Below are 21,083 nucleotides of genomic sequence, written 5' to 3' on the forward strand. Positions count from 1 at the left end.
CATGACTCTAAACAAAACAGCTGTCGCAGAGCTCTTTATCTCAGCAAAATACAGTCTAACTATTCTGCATATCTTAGAAGTGCATTTCAAATTACAACAAGGGAATAAATATACATATATATATGGCTAATAAAGAAAGGCAAGTACGATTTAATATATAGGATATTAAGACCAGAATTATATTTACTGATGCAGTAAGTTGGTCATCATCTAATATGTTCTATTTATTGAGTAAAAGGGGAGGAAAACTGTTATTGCAAGATATAGTGACCATCAAGGCTGATCCAATATCTATCCTATTCAAGGGATGGGAGATGCTGTTTGGAGACACTTCAAAGGCAAGTTTCAGCCCTTTTTTAAAGTGAAGGTGAAAGAATGATGAGAAAAGCTGTCATATACCAGGGAAGAGAAACTGTAATCTGCCATATAGATGACACTGGCTCAAGCCACTTGAATTATCACTCAAGGTATTTGCTGTATTTGAACAATTTTGAGACCTGCTTTCTGCAGTATTACCTTTTGACAGAACATATTGCATTGTGTCAGTAACTCTATCTCCACCATTATTTTGTGAACATATATTTTCAATCTAGGGATGAAAGCAATGTTAGCAATATTGCATTTATTCTTATCTCTCGGTGCCCTGTGTTTGCAGTAGTTTTTAATTGTTGAAGTGATACTCCCAAAATGGGGCAAGTGAGGAATTTCAGCATGCCGTGACAATGGGGCAAGATTGGGAAAGGGACTTGGCAATGATCGTGTTTCCACAGCATTGATGTTTTTATTCCATTCGGTCGCTCAGATCCTGAGGGAGAGAGGTTTAGGCCACCTTGATGAGTTGCTGCACGACTGTCTACAGTTGGTTTATATTGTACCAACAATATTCTGGTACTGCTCGAGTGGATCAGTTAGGCAAAAGTGAGGACTGCAGGTGCTGGAAATCAGAGTCTAGTTTAGAGTGGTGCTGGAAATGCACAGCAGGTCAGGCAGCATCCGAGGAGCAGGAAGGTCAACGTTTCGGGCAAAAGTCCTTCATCAGGAATGAGGCTGGGAGCCTCAGGGGTGGAGAGATAAATAGGAGAGGGGTGGGGCTGGGGGGAAGGTAGCTGAGAGTGCAATAGGTGGATGGAGGTGGGGGTAAAGGTGGTAGGTAAGAGGGTAGGATGGAACAGACAGGTGGGAAGGAAGAGGGACAGGTAGGACAAATCATGAGGACGGTGCTGAGCTGGAAGGTTGGAACTGGAGTAAGGTTGGGGAGGGGGAATGGAGGAAATGAGGAAACTGGTGAAGTCCACATTGATGCCCTGGGGTTGGAGGGTCCTGAGGCGGAAGATGAGGCGTTCTTCCTCCAGGCGTCGGGTAGTGAGGGAGTGGCGGTGGAGGAGGCCCTTTTTGTTAACTGCCTGTCTCATCTTTATTTGTTTCTTTGTTTGGTCACTTCCCATTTGAACCTTCTATATTCAGCTTAGTTCTATCTTGTTTTATCTTGTCTTATGCACCCTTTTCCTCTTCATCTTAATCTTTATCTCTTACATCTGAATTTGTTTGTTCTACATTTGCCCATTTGGGAACACACCTTGGCTGAATCTAAGCTATCTCCTTGTTAAAGGAATCCCATTGTTACAATTTTGTCTGTCATTTCACTGACAACCAACAGTCAGAACAAATAATAGGACAGAGAGTGTGGAAAGGGTCAGGAATTTAACTTTAGGCACAGCAAATAAGAGGATAACTATGAAAGGAGGGACAGTCAATGCAGAACTAGGGAGAGGTTTTTATTTAAATGTACACAGTATACAAAACAATGTAAATGAGCTTGCAGTGCAGATTGAAATCAGCAAGTCATCAGTCATTAGCGATTCCTCACAGACAAGGATGACTGTCTTCCACTCTCAGGGTGAGTCTGTAGGTGGCTGTACAGTCTGATGTGGCTTCTGCAGACTCGGCCACACTTGGAGCAAGAGGTAGTCATGGGGAGGGATGTGGTAGCATGTTCCTTACATTGTTTTTGCTTGATTTCCGCTTTTTCCCGAGGTGCTCGATGTCTCGAGGTGCTCGATGCCTTCCTGGATGCTCCTCCTCCATTTTGGACAGTTTTGGGCCAGTGATTCCCAGGTGTCGCTGGGAATGCCACACTTAGCCATTGAGGCCTTGAGGGTATCCCTGAAGTGTTTCCTCTGTCCACACTGGGGATCCTCTGTCGTTTTGGAAATGGGAGTAAAGCGCCTGCTTGGGGAGTCTTGTGTCAGTCATGAAGGTGATGTGCCCAGCCCATCACAACCAAACTAGGGTGCTATAGACTGTCCACATCTCAGAGCCATATAGGAGAGTGGGAATGACCACACCTCCGAATGTCATGAGCTTGGTTTTGAATCTGATGTTGAGGTTGAGAGCTGTGCTTGCACTTTGAAGGCAGTTTTGGATCTCTTCACCAATATATGCTTTGGTCAACAGAATACTCCCCAGGTATTGGAAGTGACAAATGTTCTTTAAGGCCTCCTGAAGGACCTTGATATTCAGGGGTTTGCTCTGCAGTGCTGGCCAGGTTGGTGGAGGACCTTTGTCTTATGGATGTTCAGGGTGAGACCCATATTCTCATATGCTTCTGTAAAGGTGTTGACATGGTCTGGCATTCGTCCTCTGAGTTTGCACATATGCAAGCATCACCTGGGTACCGCAGCTTGATGGCACTGTTTGGGGTGACTTTGGTTTTGGCTTGAATGTAGTGGAGTTTGAATAATTTCTCATTATTTCTGTAAGTGAGCTCCACTCCTGTGGGGAGCTTGTCAGCAGCAAGGTGAAGCGTTATAGCGAGGCAGATCGCTAACAGTGTTGGGGCAGTGGTGCAAACCTGCTTGACACCAGTCTGAACGGGGAATGGGTTGGTGGTGGAGCCATTTCTCATTACCACAGTTTCCATGTTGTGGAGCAGGTGAAGAATGGTGACAAATTCCATAGTGCAGCCAAAGCAGAGAAGGGGGACACTCCATAATACTTCCTGACTGATGGTGTCAAAGGCCTTTCTTAGGTCGAAGATGGCTATGTACAAGAGTTGGTTCTTTTCTCTGCATTTTTCCTACAGCTGTTGCAAGGTGAAAATCACATCTGTTGTGCCCCTCCATGGCCAGTAACCACACTGCGATTCCGGGAGGAGTTCCTCAACCACAGGGAGGACACAGATGAGGAGGACCTTGGCAATGACTTTTGCAATCGTCGGGGGCAGGGAGATTCTCTAGTAATTACCACATCGGAGCCTGTTCCCTTATTTGAAAATGCTCATGACTGTGGCATCTCAGAGCTCTGCCGGGATGTTCTTCTCCTTCCAGATAATGCAGACAAGGGAGTATCGCTGTCAGCAGGAACTCTTTGCCTCCACATTTCAATGCCTCAGTGGGCATACCGTCTGCTTCAGCAGCCTTGTTCTTAAGCTGGCAGATGGCCTTCGGACAGGGCTGAGGCGTTGCTGAGTTTGTGACGTGTAGCATGCTGTGGGATACGGCCGAGGATGCTCAGATCAATGACAGAACCCTAGATGATGAGGTCTCTGAAGCGTTCCCCTAGCATTGTCAGATGGCTTCTTTGTTTTTGATACGAATCACTCCATCCTTGGCCAGCAGCCTGCCTTTGGTGTTTGATCCATAAGTGGTCATGACGTTTTCAAGAATGACATGAATAGGCATTTTGTTAGGTGAGGTTATGAAGGTATATCAAGTACCCTGAGTAAGTGACATTGAGGTGCAGATCAGCTATAATATCACTGAGTAATGTAAAAGAATCGAGGGGCCGCATGGCCACTTGCTGCCAGGTTCAATCCCCAAAAGAAACTTAACCTTTTATTCTTTCTCACAATGACAGACAGCAAGATTTAAAAAAAAGTGGGCCAATAGTTTAAACTATTGCTCAGTTCTCCCATTCAACCACCATGTTGCCAAGCTTTCAGAAGTTCTTTTTAAAAATATATTTGCAATTTATTTAAGAAAATTTAAAAAAACAAATTACAGGATTAATTTCTTCAGTGAATCACGAGCACAATAAAAAGCAAACAGACTAAAAGCAATGAGAGAGTTTGCATTTATCTAGCACTTTTCACAACCTCAGCTTGTCCTAAAATGCTTTACAACTGAATTGCTCTCATTTTGAACTATAGGGGAAGAATCATAGAATCCCTACAGTGTAGAAACAGTCAACACTGATCCTCTGAAGACCATCCCACCCAGACCCATAACTCTATCCTATGACTGAAACCTTGCATTTCCCATGGCTAATCCACCTCGTCTGCACATCCCTGGACACACTGGGGAATTTACCATGGCCAGTCTACCTAACTTGCATATCTTTGGATTGTGGGAGGAAACTGGAGAACCCGAAGGCAAACCATGTGGACACGGGGAGAATGTGCAAACTCCACGCAGACAGTTGCCCGAGGCTGGAATCAAACCCGGGTCCCTGGTGCTATGAGGTAGTAGTGTTAACCACTGAGCCACTTGTCAACCCATTTTGTTTAAGGAAGATGAGATAAGGTATGAGCAGGGATTAAAATCCTGATATGTGCTGCTGAGTCTGGAACCTGACATGGTCCTATCAACTTCTGAATTTTGCAGGTGAGTGTATGAGCTTCAGGCAGCTATTGGAAAAGTCACCCTCGCAAAGAGCTTTGAAATTAACCCCAAATTCTGACTTTAACAGCCAGTACATGTGTATTCCAAGCTCACTGTAACGTTCCAGGGTCAACGAGGTGAGATGCCTGCAGGGAGTGTTTATTTAGTGAAATGGAGCTCCCCAAAAGTACTTAAGCATTACAAAGTTTTTGGCCATCCACAGTGAAAGACATGTGTTTCCAAAATTAGTTTTGAAGTCTGAAGGCACACACTTCTGTATGCTACATCTCTCGAATAACAGTGTGCAATCTTGCAATGTAGAGAAGGTGGAGCTGCAGCAAAAGGAAGATATAGGATACTCAGCATTCTCCAATGAGAAGATAAGGAAGAGGATAAAAAGCAAGATGTGGCTACATGCCTGCAGCCGCACACCTGGATGGCAGCTTCATCCGGGTACATGTCACTTTATGTACACATGAAGCTGTCCAACAAACTATGCCTAGATTGGAGTGGTGCTGAAAAAGCACAGCAGGTCAGGCAACATCCGAGGAGCAGGAAAATCGACGTTTCGGGCAAAAGGCCTTTAGCAGGAATGAAGGCAGGGAGCCTCCGGGGTGGAGGGATAAATGAGAGAGGGTGGGACCCTGGAGGCTCCCCGCCTTCCACCTTGATAAGGGCCTTTTGCCCGAAATGTCGATTTTCCTGCTCCTCAGATGCTGCCTGACCTGCTGTGCTTTTCCAGCGCCACTCTAATCTAGATTCTGATCTCCGGCATCTGCAGCCCTCACTTTTACCAAGAAATTATGCCCACCATTTGTCTGCTTCTCCTGCACAGTCCTGCCTTCCTTCTTTCCCACTTGACCCTGGACACAATTCAGTCAAACAGTTAATGTTCTCACTCTGATCTCCTTACAAAGGCTGATTCTATCATTTCAACTAAAGGCTCCAGACCAGGGTGAGCAGGGAAAGGCAACAAATGAGATTGAGGAGCGCAAGTAAAATGTGTGATTTACTTAAAAAATAAACATTACAGCAACATCTTTAAAATTGCCACACGTGCCCTAATGAATCTCGCCAGGCATTTACCAAGTCTTTCTCATCCATTTCCTCTTCGCTTTAAATGGTGCAACCTTGTGGTTTCAGCTGAGTTGAAGCACAGTTTTACTTTCCCTTCTCTGACAGATGTTTGCCTCAGCAGATAGGCCCTGGTTTTTCCTGAGTCATGGCCTAGAGGACCCAACATTGAGTTACAGCCCAGAGGACTCAACATTGAGTTACAGCTTGGTGGAACCAACATTGAGTTACAGCCCAGAGGAGTCAACATTGAGTTACAGCCTGGTGGACCCAACATTGAGTTACAGCCCAGAGGACTCAACATTGAGTTACAGCCCGGTGGACCCAACATTGAGTTACAGCCCAGAGGAGTCAACATTGAGTTACAGCCTGGTGGACCCAACATTGAGTTACAGCCCAGAGGACTCAACATTGAGTTACAGCTTGGTGGACCCAACATTGAATTACAGCCCAGAGGACTCAACATTGAGTTACAGCCCAGTGGACTCAACATTGAGTTACAGCTTGGTGGACCCAACATTGAGTTACAGCCCAGAGGACTCAACATTGAGTTACAGCTTGGTGGAACCAACATTGAGTTACAGCCCAGAGGCCTCAACATTGAGTTACAGCCCGGTGGACTCAACATTTAGTTACAGCCCAGAGGACTCAACATTGAGTTACAGACCGGTGGACCCAGCAGTGAGTTACAGCCCGGTGGACTCAACATTGAGTTACAGTTTGGTGAACTCAACATTGAGTTACAGCTTTGTGGACCCAACATTGAGTTACAGCCCAGAGGACCCAACATTGAGTTACAGCCCGGTGGACTCAACATTGAGCTACAGCCCGGTGGACTCAACATTGAGTTACAGCCTGGTGGACCCAGCAGTGAGTTACAGCCCGGTGGACTCAACACTGAGTTACAGCTTGGTGGACCCAACACTGAGTTACAGCCCGGTGGACCCAACACTGAGTTACAGCCCACAGGACTCAACATTGAGTTACAGCCCACAGGACTCAACATTGAGTTGCAGCCCAGAGGACTCAACACTGAGTTACAGCCCAGAGGACTCAACATTGAGTTACAGCCCAGAGGACTCAACATTGAGTTGCAGCCCAGAGGACTTAACATTGAGTTACAGCCCAGAGGACCCAACATTGAGTTACAGCCCGGTGGACCCAACATTGAGTTACAGCCCAGAGGAGTCAACATTGAGTTACAGCTTGGTGAACTCAACATTGAGTTACAGCCTGGTGGACCCAGCAGTGAGTTACAGCCCGATGGACTCAACAGTGAGTTACAGCCCGGTGGACTCAACATTGAGTTACAGCCTAGAGGACTCAACATTGAGTTGCAGCCCAGAGGACTCAACATTGAGTTACAGCCCAGAGGACTCAACATTGAGTTACAGCCCAGAGGACTCAACATTGAGTTACAGCCTGGTGGACCCAGCAGTGAGTTACAGCCCGGTGGACTCAACATTGAGTTACAGCTTGGTGAACTCAACATTGAGTTACAGCCCGGTGGACCCAGCAGTGAGTTACAGCCCGGTGGACTCAACATTGAATTATAGCTTGGTGGACCCAACATTGAGTTACAGCCCAGAGGACCCAACATTGAGTTACAGCCCGGTGGACAACATTGAGTTACAGCCCGGTGGACTCAACATTGAGTTACAGCCCGGTGGCCTCAACATTGAGTTACAGCCCGGTGGACCCAACATTGAGTTACAGCCCAGAGGACTCAACATTGAGTTACAGCCTGGTGGACTCAACACTGAGTTACAGCCTAGAGGACTCAACACTGAGTTACAGCTTGGTGGACCCAACACTGAGTTACAGCCCGGTGGACCCAACACTGAGTTACAGCCCACAGGACTCAACATTGAGTTACAGCCCGGTGGCCTCAACATTGAGTTACAGCCCGGTGGCCTCAACATTGAGTTACAGCCCAGAGGACTCAACATTGAGTTACAGCCCGGTGGACTCAACACTGAGTTACAGCCTAGAGGACTCAACACTGAGTTGCAGCCCAGAGGACTCAACATTGAGTTACAGCCCAGAGGACTCAACATTGAGTTACAGCCCGGTGGACTCAACATTGAGCTACAGCCCGGCTGACTCAACATTGAGTTACAGCCCAGAGTACTTAACATTGAGTTACAGCCCAGAGGACTTAACATTGAGTTACAGCCCAGAGGACTCGACACTGAGTTACAGCCCAGAGGACTCAACATTGAGTTGCAGCCCAGAGGACTCGACACTGAGTTACAGCCCAGAGGACTCAACATTGAGTTGCAGCCCAGAGGACTTAACATTGAGTTACAGCCCAGAGGACTCAACATTGAGTTACAGCTTGGTGAACTCAACATTGAGTTACAGCCCAGAGGACTCAACATTGAGTTACAGCCCAGAGGACTCAACATTGAGTTACAGCCCAGAGGACTCAACATTGAGTTACAGCCTGGTGGACCCAGCAGTGAGTTACAGCCCGGTGGACTCAACAGTGAGTTACAGCCCGGTGGACTCAACATTGAGTTGCAGCCCAGAGGACTCAACATTTAGTTACAGCCCAGAGGACTCAACATTGAGTTACAGACCGGTGGACCCAGCAGTGAGTTACAGCCCGGTGGACTCAACATTGAGTTACAGTTTGGTGAACTCAACATTGAGTTACAGCTTTGTGGACCCAACATTGAGTTACAGCCCAGAGGACCCAACATTGAGTTACAGCCCGGTGGACTCAACATTGAGCTACAGCCCGGTGGACTCAACACTGAGTTACAGCCCGGTGGACTCAACACTAAGTTACAGCCTGGTGGACCCAGCAGTGAGTTACAGCCCGGTGGACTCAACATTGAGTTACAGCCTGGTGGACCCAGCAGTGAGTTACAGCCCGGTGGACTCAACACTGAGTTACAGCTTGGTGGACCCAACACTGAGTTACAGCCCGGTGGACCCAACACTGAGTTACAGCCCACAGGACTCAACATTGAGTTACAGCCCGGTGGCCTCAACATTGAGTTACAGCCCGGTGGACCCAACATTGAGTTACAGCCCAGAGGACTCAACATTGAGTTACAGCCCGGTGGACTCAACACTGAGTTACAGCCTAGAGGACTCAACACTGAGTTGCAGCCCAGAGGACTCAACATTGAGTTACAGCCCAGAGGCCTCAACATTGAGTTACAGACCGGTGGACCCAGCAGTGAGTTACAGCCCGATGGACTCAACATTGAGTTACAGTTTGGTGAACTCAACATTGAGTTACAGCTTTGTGTACCCAACATTGAGTTACAGCCCAGAGGACCCAACATTGAGTTACAGCCCGGTGGACTCATCATTGAGCTACAGCCCGGTGGACTCAACACTGAGTTACAGCCCGGTGGACTCAACATTGAGTTACAGCCTGGTGGACCCAGCAGTGAGTTACAGCCCGGTGGACTCAACACTGAGTTACAGCCCACAGGACTCAACATTGAGTTACAGCCCGGTGGACTCAACACTGAGTTACAGCCTAGAGGACTCAACACTGAGTTGCAGCCCAGAGGACTCAACATTGAGTTACAGCCCAGAGGACTCAACATTGAGTTACAGCCCGGTGGACCCAGCAGTGAGTTACAGCCCGGTGGACTCAACATTGAGTTACAGTTTGGTGAACTCAACATTGAGTTACAGCCCAGAGGACTTAACATTGAGTTGCAGCCCAGAGGACTCGACACTGAGTTGCAGCCCAGAGGACTTAACATTGAGTTACAGCCCAGAGGACTCAACATTGAGTTACAGCTTGGTGAACTCAACATTGAGTTACAGCCCAGAGGACTCAACATTGAGTTGCAGCCCAGAGGACTCAACATTGAGTTACAGCCCAGAGGCCTCAACATTGAGTTACAGACCGGTGGACCCAGCAGTGAGTTACAGCCCGATGGACTCAACATTGAGTTACAGTTTGGTGAACTCAACATTGAGTTACAGCTTTGTGTACCCAACATTGAGTTACAGCCCAGAGGACCCAACATTGAGTTACAGCCCGGTGGACTCATCATTGAGCTACAGCCCGGTGGACTCAACACTGAGTTACAGCCCGGTGGACTCAACATTGAGTTACAGCCTGGTGGACCCAGCAGTGAGTTACAGCCCGGTGGACTCAACACTGAGTTACAGCTTGGTGGACCCAACACTGAGTTACAGCCCACAGGACTCAACATTGAGTTACAGCCCGGTGGACTCAACACTGAGTTACAGCCTAGAGGACTCAACACTGAGTTGCAGCCCAGAGGACTCAACATTGAGTTACAGCCCAGAGGACTCAACATTGAGTTACAGCCCGGTGGACTCAACATTGAGCTACAGGCTGGTGGCCTCAACATTGAGTTACAGCCCAGAGGACTTAACATTGAGTTGCAGCCCAGAGGACTCGACACTGAGTTGCAGCCCAGAGGACTTAACATTGAGTTACAGCCCAGAGGACTCAACATTGAGTTACAGCTTGGTGAACTCAACATTGAGTTACAGCCCAGAGGACTCAACATTGAGTTACAGCCCGGCTGACTCAACATTGAGTTACAGCCCAGAGGACTCAACATTGAGTTACAGCCCAGAGGACTCAACATTGAGTTACAGCCTGGTGGACCCAGCAGTGAGTTACAGCCCGGCTGACTCAACATTGAGTTACAGCCCAGAGGACTCAACATTGAGTTGCAGCCCAGAGGACTCAACATTGAGTTACAGCCCGGCTGACTCAACATTGAGTTACAGCCCAGAGGACTCAACATTGAGTTACAGCCCAGAGGACTCAACATTGAGTTACAGCCCGGTGGACTCAACATTGAGTTACAGCCTAGAGGACTCAACATTGAGTTACAGCCCAGAGGACTCAACATTGAGTTGCAGCCCAGAGGACTCAACATTGAGTTGCAGCCCAGAGGACTCAACATTGAGTTACAGCCCAGAGGACTCAACATTGAGTTACAGCCTGGTGGACCCAGCAGTGAGTTACAGCCCGGTGGACTCAACATTGAGTTACAGCTTGGTGAACTCAACATTGAGTTACAGCCCGGTGGACCCAGCAGTGAGTTACAGCCCGGTGGACTCAACAGTGAGTTACAGCCCAGTGGACTCAACATTGAGTTGCAGCCCAGAGGACTCAACATTTAGTTACAGCCCAGAGGACTCAACATTGAGTTACAGACCGGTGGACCCAGCAGTGAGTTACAGCCCGGTGGACTCAACATTGAGTTACAGTTTGGTGAACTCAACATTGAGTTACAGCTTTGTGGACCCAACATTGAGTTACAGCCCAGAGGACCCAACATTGAGTTACAGCCCGGTGGACTCAACATTGAGCTACAGCCCGGTGGACTCAACACTGAGTTACAGCCCGGTGGACTCAACACTGAGTTACAGCCTGGTGGACCCAGCAGTGAGTTACAGCCCGGTGGACTCAACATTGAGTTACAGCCTGGTGGACCCAGCAGTGAGTTACAGCCCGGTGGACTCAACACTGAGTTACAGCTTGGTGGACCCAACACTGAGTTACAGCCCGGTGGACCCAACACTGAGTTACAGCCCACAGGACTCAACATTGAGTTACAGCCCGGTGGCCTCAACATTGAGTTACAGCCCGGTGGACCCAACATTGAGTTACAGCCCAGAGGACCCAACATTGAGTTACAGCCCAGAGGACCCAACATTGAGTTACAGCCTGGTGGACTCAACATTGAGTTACAGCCTGGTGGACCCAACATTGAGTTACAGCCCGGTGGACTCAACATTGAGTTATAGCCCGGTGGACCCAACATTGAGTTACAGCCCGGTGGACTCAACACTGAGTTACAGCCCGGTGGACTCAACATTGAGCTACAGCCCGGTGGATCCAGCAGTGAGTTACAGCCCGGTGGACTCAACATTGAGTTACAGCCCAGAGGACCCAACATTGAGCTACAGCCCGGTGGACCCAACATTGAGCTTTCGCCCAGAGGACTCAACATTGAGTCAAACACTAAAGACAATCAGATGCAATTTGTTCCATCATTTGTTACAAGTTGAGAAAAAAATTCATAACTTTATGGATTTTGAGACGACTGTGCTCATTCGATTTACCCGGGAACTGCAGGCATAAAATGAAGGGCCACCAACAATTTTGGCAGCGTTTAGCTAATTTTGGTCATTCTTACGTGCATCTTATTCGGTTTAAATTAGCGAACTACAATTTTTGAATCGCGCTTTCCAAAGTGCTCGCACATGTATGGACAGGGCTGGAGAGAACTGAGTCTGAGGTTAGTGCGGTCTTCCGACTAGAAACAGCTGCAATTCCTTCCCTTGTGTTTAGTAATGTCATCGTGGTGGCGAGGAAGGGGTCAGGGCATTCCTTCAATCAGATTCCGAGCGTGATGTGTCAGTGACTTGAGAGTTGTCGTCAGTTGGAAACCCCCCCGTGAAGAGCCACCTGCAGTGCAAAGGGTTTAAAATCATGAACTATCTTCCTGCAGTCTGGTCCGAGCTGGAGGCAGTGCCCAGGGTATGCTGTCTCTAGTCTGACCTGAAACAAAGTGAAATAGGCTCTCCACGAAAGATGGTCGACGTTGCTTACCAAGTGGAAAGCATAAGGCGCAGCAGCACTTGAGAAAATTGACATGAACCTGGAGACTCGAAGCTGGAGTGAGGGGGAGAGCTCTTAGTTGGTTTCACGGAAGTTCATTCGAGTTCCATCACTTTGGCGTTACAACTGACTGCAGCAGCCGGTGTATGTGGATTGTCTATGCACAAGCTATGGCAGACTCTGTGTTTTTTGAAAAGCAGGTTACCTGTGCGGTAAGTTATTGCTTTAATGTGAAATTTCGTGAGTACTGATAATTTCCACCCTTTGGGGAGCTGGCCTGTTATTTGCGTATTATTCGGCGTTGTGTTATTTAATTTGCCACTGTCACTAAAAGTTTGTTATTGAAAGACTCCCTTCAAGTTGCTCACACGCACTGTGTCCAGTTGAGAATTAACAGGGTGTTTGTTGAATGCAAGAGTGATTGACCAACTTGGTGTTGAAAGGCAGCAATCCGATTAATTTAACGTGGTATGCTTTCCATTTCCTCTGTTACAGTGACGAACACTGCAGACTTCTGACATCAGAAAATTCTGCAACTATTCAGATTTCCTGCAGGCTTTAAAAAAACCCCAGATGCTGACGAGCCAAGCTTAGCTATTGGGAACCGGGGCAGCGTGCTGCTCTGATGTATGTTAGAACTCCCTTACTTGTGAAGATCCTGAGTGGACTTTAACAAATCCTTTCTGTGTACTCCTGGTCCCGCAATTTACCAAAGTCAACATCACCAAGTAGGTCAAAGTGAACGTACTTTGAGAATATCCTGTTATCTTAAGTATTTGTAATAGCAACAGTATTACAAATGATGGATGGCAGTTATAGGAAGGGGGGGGGAGAGTCTCAGATACAGTCACATAGATGGGTTAACTCCAGGAAAGGTAAGAGAGATAGGCAGTTAGTGCAGGAGCCTTCTGTGGCTGTACCCATTTCAAACAGGTATGTTGTTTTGGAAAATGTAGGGGGTGATGGATTCTCAAGGGAACGTAGCACGAACAGCCAAATTTCTGGTATTGAGACTGGCTCTAATGCAATGAGGGGTATGTCGGGTTCCAAGAAATCAATTGTGTTAGGGGACTGTCTAGTCCGAAGTACAGGCAGACGTTTCTGTGGCCAGCAGCGAAAAACCAGAATGGTGTGTTGCTTCCCTGGCGCCAGGATCAAGGATGTCTCAGAGAGGGTGCAGAATGTTCTCACGGGGGAGGCCAGGAGGTCATTGTCCACGTTGGAACCAATGACGTAGGAAGGGATAAGGTTGAGATTCTGAAGGGAGATTACAGAGAGCTAGGCAGGAGGTCCTTGAGAGTTGTGATTTCTGGAATACTCCTGGTGCTACGAGCTAGTGAGGGCAGGAATAGGAGGATAGAGCAGATGAATGCATGGCTGAGGAGCTGGTGTATGGGAGAAGGATTCACATTTTTGGACCATTGGAATCTCTTTTGGGGTAGAAGAGACCTGTACAAGAAGAACGGATTGCATCTAAATTGCAAGGGGACTAATATACTGGCAGGGAGATTTGCTGGAGCTGCTCGAGAGGACTTAAATGAGTAAGGTGGGTGGGTAGGGGGGAGGTGGGACCTCGAGAGATGGTGAGGAAAGAGATCAATCTGAGACTGGTACAGTTGAGAACAAAGGTGAGTCAAACAGTCAGGGCAGGCAGGAACAAGGTAGGACTAATAAATTAAATTATATTTATTTCATGCGAAGGGGCCTAACAGGGAAGGCAGATGAACTTAGGACATGGTTAGGAACATGGGACTGGGATATCATAGCAATTACAGAAACATGGCTCAGGGATGTCAGGACTGGCAGCTTAATGTTCCAGGATACACATGCTACAGGAAGGATAGAAAGGGAGGCAAGAGAGAAGGGGGAGTGGCGTTCTTGATAAGGGGTAGCATTACAGGTGTACTGTGGGAGGATATTCCCGGAAATACATCCAGGGAAGTTATTGGGTTGGAACTGAGAAATAAAAAAGGGATGATCACCTAATAGTCAGAGGGAAATTGAGAAACAAACTTGTAAGGAGATTTCAGTTATCTGTATGAATAATGTGGTTATGGTAGAGGATTTTAACTTTCCAAACATAGACTGGGACTGCCATGGTGTTAAGGGTTTAGATGGAGAGGAATTTGTTAAGTGTGTACAGGAAAATTTTCAGTATTTGGATATACCTACCCGAGAAGGTGCAAAACTTGACCTACTCTTGGGAAATAAGGCAGGGCAGGTGATTGAGGAGTCAGTGAGGGAGCATTTTGGGGCCAGCAACCATAATTCTATTAGATTTAAAATAGCGATTGAAAAGGATAGACCAGATCTAAAAGTTGAAGTTCTAATTTGGAGAAGGGCCAATTTTGACGGTATTAGGCAAGATCTTTCGAAAGCTGATTGGGGGCAGATGTTCGCAGGTAAAGGTATGGCTGGAAAATGGGCGCCTTCAGAAATGAGATAACGAGAATCCAGAGAAAGTATATTCCTGTCAGGGTGATAGGAATGGCTGGGAGGTATAGGGAATGCTGGATGACTAAAGAAATTGAGGGTTTGGTTAAGAAAAAGAAGGAAGCATATGTTAGGTATAGACAGGATAGATCGAGTGAATCCTTGCAAGAGTATAAATGCAGGAGGAGTATACTTAAGAGGGAAATCAGGAGGCAAAAAGGGGACATGAGATAGCTTTGGCAAATAGAGTTAAGGAGAATCCAAAGGGTTTAAACAAATACATTACGGACAAAAGGATAACTAGGGAGAGAATAGGGCCCCTCAAAGATCAGCAAGGTGGCCTTTGTGTAGAGCTGCTGAAAATGGGGGAGATACTAAACGAGTATTTTGCATCAGTATTTACTGTGGAAAAGGATATGGAAGATAAAGACAGTTGCGAAATAGATGGTGACACCTTGCAAAATGTCCAGATTACAGAGGAGGAAGTGCTGGATGTCTTGAAACACATAAAGGTGGATAAATCCCCAGGACCTGATCAGGTGTACCCTAGAACTCTGTGGAAAGCTAGAGAAGTGATTGCTGGGCTGCTTGCTGAGATATTTGTATCATCGATATTCACAGGTGAGGTGCTGGAAGTTTGGAGGTTGACTAACGTGGTGCCACTGTTTAAGAAAGGTGGTAAGGACAAGTCAGGGAACTATAGACCAGTGAGCCTGACATTGGTGGTGGGCAAGTTGTTGGAGGGAATCCTGAGGCACAGGATGTATATGTATTTGGAAAGGCAAGGACTGATTAGGGATAGTCAGCGTAGCTTTGTGCGTGGGAAATCATATCTCACAAACCTGATTGAGCTTTTTGAAGAAGTAACGAAGAGGATTGATGAGGGCAGAATGGTAGATCTGGTTGATATGGACTTCAGTAAGGCATTCGCCAAGGTTCCCCATGGGAGACTGCTTAGCAAAGTTAGATCTCATGGAATACAGGGAGAACTAGCCATTTGGATACAAAACTGGCTCAAAGGTAGAAGACAGAGGGTGGTGGTGCAGGGTTATTTTTCAGACTGGAGGCCTGTGGAGTGCCACAAGGATCGGTGCTGGGTCCTCTACTTTTTGTCATTTACATAAATGATTTGGATGCAAGCATAAGAGGTACAGTTGGTAAGTTTGCAGATGACACCAAAATTGGAGGTGTAGTGGACAGCGATGAAGGTTACCTCAGATCACAACAGGATCTTGACCAGATGGGCCAATGGGCTGAGAAGTGGCAGATGGAGTATAATTCAGATAAATGCGAGGTGCTGCATTTTGGGAGAGCAAATCTTAACAGGACTTATACACTTAATAGTAAGGTCCTAGGGAGTGTTGCTGAACAAAGAGACCTTGGAGTGCAGGTTCATAGCTCCTTGAAAGTGGAGTCGCAGGTAGATGTGATAGTGAAGAAGGTGTTTGGTATGCTTTCCTTTATTGGTCAGAGTATTGAGTACAGGAGTTGGGAGGTCATGTTGTGGCTGTACAGGATATTGGTTAGGCCACTGTTGCAATATTGTGTGCAGTTCTGGTCTCCTTCCTATCTGAAAGATGTTGTGAAACTTGAAAGGGTTCAGAAAAGGTTTTCAAGGATGTTGCCAGGGTTGGAGGATTTGAGCTAAAGGGAGAGGCTGAACAGGCTGGAGCTGTTTTCCCTGAAGCGTTGGAGGCTGAGGGGTGACCTTATAGAGGTTTATAAAATGATGAGGGGCATGGATAGGATAAATAGTCAAAGTCTTTTCCCTGGGGTGGGGGAGTCCAGAACTAGAGGGCATAGGTTTAGGGTGAGAGGGGAAAGATATAAAAGGGACCTAAGGGGCAATTTTTTCACACAGAGGGTGGTACATGTATGGAATGAGCTGCCAGAGGATGTGGTGGAAGCTGGTACAATTGCAACATTTAAAAGGCATTTGGATGGGTATATGAATAGGGAGGGTTTGGAAGAATATGGGCCGGGTGCTGGCAGGTGAGATTAGATTGGGTTGGGATATCTGTCCGGCATGGACGGGTTGGACCGAAGGGTCTGTTTCCATGCTGTACATCTCTATGACTTTGACTCTAAGTATCCCCTCCTTGCATCTTCATTATTGTGTCTGCTACCTGTTTGGTGCACTGCCACTACATTAAGGTTTTAAAAATGTTTCAACCAAACATAAGGATTTCCATCACCTAGGTCAGGACCAGTAGAGAAATGGGAAGACCATCACCTCCTGATTGCCTGCCAAGTCACACGGCAGTATGTGCTTGACATATATTGGTATTCCTTCCCTGTGTTTTGGGTCAAAATCCTGAAACAGCCCTGTGGGTGAATCCTCAACAAAGATTCGGGAAGAAGGCCCACCATCACCTTTCCTCTCATAGCTTTTGGATGGTTTGTAAATGATAGTAACGTTCTAGTGATGCTCACATTCTGAGAATGATTAAATGAAAACAATCAGACCTCATTGGATAATCATTGCTTTGGGATACAGCATCGTACCCACAATAACTGTTTAGTGACATGGGATACATTACACATTTTGTCCTAAAGTGATCATGTGAGTAGTTTTATAAATACCTAAGGATTTTTTTTTTCTCTGCCAGTCCATAACCTCTGGCGATGAAAGGAATGGGCTAAATCTCCCCTCCACTCCATGTGGCTTGTTGGACTGCAGTTTTGTTTTTCACCATTCAGTTTACTGCCTTACATATAAAAAACCTGCAACAATTATTTTAAAAAGAGCTCTGTTGCCAAGGAGATGCCAGATAGTGTACAGTACTTCAAGTGAATGGAACCTATTCAGGAGAGCTCAGCTGCAAGTTTTGTTTATGAAATAATCCCAACATGTCTCTGTTTTATGCATTCACACATACCAGTGCTCACCTGAATTGAAATGTACAGTAAATTGGCTAACCTCAAATATTCTCTGATTACAATCATCCATCTAGTGTTTTATATGGACACTTTAACATGGAAATCTGCCAATCTGTGTCATTTTGGCAATTGAGCTTTGCTCAGTGGTTTCTGTTGTTGAGTTTGTGCTTGGGTTTATGGGTTACAGTTGGACTAAAGTGCTCCATGGTCTCCATTATTACTAATAGTTTGGTACATGGAATAATAACCTCTTTTTCCCTTGTTGGAGAGTGCTGATAACATTTCTTCCATCACTTAAATGGTACAAGCAGCAAAGATGTAACATACAAGATTGATATTTTTCTGTGCAAGTTGCAGTCAGTTGTCCTACTCACTTTAGTGTGCTTACTAAATGCATTTACTCCATGTACCATTTCGGACTGCAAATCCATTGGAAATATCAGTATTGGGGTCCAATTTGTCTCATGATATGCCCTCACAGTTAAGAAATTTAAGTCAGAGATATACAAACAAATATTGGTATAGTGTCCCTCTTTCCAGACTGTACAATGGTAGTAGTACTATCAAAAAAGGAATACTTCTTTAAATAATGTAAAACTTTAAATATTGACAGTCAGATAGACTTGGACATACTCATATAAGGAATGCAGAAACATTGCATGCAGATACAGCTATCAATTAGGAAAGGTAATGCAATGTTGGCCTTTATTGTAAAAATAAAGGTGACCTGCTACAATTGAATAAGACTTTGGTAAAACCACACCTGGAGTACTGTATGTTGTTTTGGTCTCCGTGTCTATGAAAGGATAGATATTTTCTATTCAGCCTATTCAAAGATGTTATTACACAGACTCTGGTGGAGATAGTATTTCAACCCAGGCTTCTTGGCTGAGAGGTAAGGACATTACCTCTGCCCCACAAGAACCTGCCCTATGCAAAGATAGTCTGAACTGGGAAGTAGTGCAGCAACAGTTCATTAGATTGGTTCCTGGGATGAGAGGGTTCTCCCAGGAAGAGAGACTCGAATCTATATTTTCTGAAGAATAAGAAGTGATCTAATTGAAACATTCAGGACTATAAACATGGTGGCTGAGTGGTTAGCACTGTTGCCTCCCAGCACCAGGGTCCCAAGTTCGATTCCAACCTTGGATGACTGTCTGTGTGGAGTTTGCACATTCTCCCTGTGTCTGCGTGGGTTTTCTCTGGGTGCTCCGGTTTCCTCCCATAGTCCAAAGATGTGCAGGTTAGGTGAACTGGCCATGCTAAATTGTCCATAGTGCTAGTTGCATTAGTCAGAGGGAAATGGGTCTATGTGAGTTACTCTTCGGAGGGTCAGTGTGGATTTGTTGGGCCGAATGGCCTGCTTCCACACTGTAGGGAATCTAATCGAATCATAAAGGGGATAGATATCAAGAGGTTATTTCCCTTCGTATGAAACCAAGAACACAGGGATACGGTCTTAGGGTAAGGGATTAATCATTTAGACTCTGAGGAGAAATCTCTACTCAGATGGCTGTAAATATTTGGAATGCTCTACCTTAGATGCTCCATTGTTGAGAATATTGAACATTGAGATCAGTAGAGTTATACAGAACCTTTTTGATGTAATAAAACTTCCCAGTTCGTTCACTGGAATGTAATCAAATAAAGTAACACACAGAGCCACATAAGGACCTTTTAGGAAGGGTCATTTTGGTGTAAATTAACTTGAAAGATTGATGGCAGCAGTAGATTTTAAGGAGCAGCCTAAAAGAGATAAGTGAGATGGAAAGAGTTGATGAGACAATTCCAGAGCTTAGTGAGTGCCAGGACAGCTGAAGGCATGGTGGCCAACGGTGGAATGACAAAAAAGGGCAATCAAATCAAAAGAGTGCAGATGTAGTAACCTGAAATAAAAACAGAAAATGCTGAAAATACTCAGCAGATGTGGCAGTGTCTGTGGAGAAAGCAACAGAATTAATGTTTCGAGTCAAACCTTTGAAGAAGTTGTATTGTTTGCAAAATGTTAATTCTGTTTTTCTCTTTAGAAATGCTGTCGGAATTGCTGAGTTTCTCCAGGGCATTCTGTTGATAAAAATTACAAGAGTGCAGAGTTTTCAGAGGTTATGAAAGGTTGGAAGAATCTATAAGATGTCAGGCTATGAAGAGATTTGAAACAGATGTGAGAATATGAGGATCAAGAGCTGTCAGTCTAGCCAATGTACATCAGCAAGCATAGCAGTAACAGATGAATGGGCTTTGATGCATAGTAGGATACACTGGGCAAATTTTGGATTAACTTGTATGGATGGAGAGTACAGGTTGAGAGGCAGACCAGAGTAGGCTTGCAAATATTTAACCTGGAGATACCAAGGGCACAGATAAAGCTTTGAGATAAGGAAGCTACAATAACAAATTACCTGTTTGCTGTGCATGCAGTCTACTTTACAAGATGCATTAAAGTTGAGGCTGCTGATGAGCTTGAATAACATGTCAACGTTTCCAATCCAGGCATTATGCGGCAATATGGAAAACTACTTTATGTTGGTTGGCACCCTTGGAATTCTAGAACAATCCTAGCATGAGATGATGTAGTCCCAGCATGGAGCCTCACTCCATGACTAGTAGTGTAAGTTATGTCAAGAAAACGGATGGTAGATAGATTGGACAAGTTAAGCTGAGAAAATGATGAGAGAGGAATGACTGGGCTGAAGGAAAAGGGTCTGTGTCAAGGATGAAAAGCAACTCAGCAGATGGTTTCAATCTTTGTGTCAAAAATGTCCATAAATTTGCTATACTTATTGTTGGATGTGAGAGTGGACAGAGAAGGGAGAGGCAGTTAAGGAAACAATTAGGATTGCAAGAGAGAAGCCAGGGATTATCTATGCTTTCCAAGATGGTCCTAGAATATTGTTTGTTTGATTCAAGCATGTAAGAAGGTGGCCTGATCACACGATGCAAGCTTGTCAGGAATGGCTAATCCAGTTATGTGTGAGATATGTTTAATCATCAGTCTTTGTTTGTTGTAAGAAAAAAAAATAGGTGTTTTACCAAGGGAGTTGCCTGAGATGTGAGTAAACGTTTCATTTGGGACAAAATGGACAAATGGTGCTGATTAGCTGTAGACATGTTGTTGCAGATGGAGTGCCAAAGGCTGGGCAATTGGAATTTAGAATGTGCAGTTCCAAATTATTTGAAGGAGAGCATTTTTTAGGGATCAACACAGAGAAGATAGGTTGGAAAGGTGGGCAGGCATACATTGAAGTGGATGAAGATTGAAACCATGGAATTTAAGGACCCACGGGAGATGGTAAATTTGAGTGGGTGGCCATGTTTTGGAAATGATCATTGAATTCAGAGGACAGCTGGAAAGGGGGGTGCTGAGAATAAGAATAAATCACAAAGCATATGGAATTGCTCAGTTGAGGGTTAGAGGAAGCAAAAGTAAGAGGATATCTTTGCAAGTAATTTTAGGGCACGGCATTATTATCAGGCAAAAGTATTCGGCAAACAAATGCAAAATGTTGGCAAATACA

General features: G+C 45.6%; 1 protein-coding gene across 3 annotated transcripts in view; it reads left to right on the top strand.

Annotated features, from left to right (window-relative positions):
- LOC122554976 (rho GTPase-activating protein 6) overlaps positions 1 to 21,083 on the top strand; it is a 538,092-nt gene that overhangs the window by 208,283 nt on the left and 308,726 nt on the right. Inside the window, exon 1 of one of the 3 annotated variants that reach the window (XM_043700460.2) lies at positions 12,156 to 12,467. The exons of the other annotated variants lie outside the window; for them this stretch is intronic. Within the exon in view, the coding sequence (XP_043556395.2) occupies positions 12,402 to 12,467 (66 nt within the window). The 5' untranslated portion in view covers positions 12,156 to 12,401. Of the gene's footprint in view, positions 1 to 12,155; positions 12,468 to 21,083 lie in introns of those variants that run through there. 3 annotated transcript variants of the gene reach the window in all.

The sequence above is a fragment of the Chiloscyllium plagiosum genome, unplaced genomic scaffold (genome assembly GCF_037043375.1).
Source record: "Chiloscyllium plagiosum isolate Xiang-an unplaced genomic scaffold, Cpla_swu_hap1 HiC_scaffold_12, whole genome shotgun sequence".
NCBI lineage: Eukaryota > Metazoa > Chordata > Chondrichthyes > Orectolobiformes > Hemiscylliidae > Chiloscyllium > Chiloscyllium plagiosum.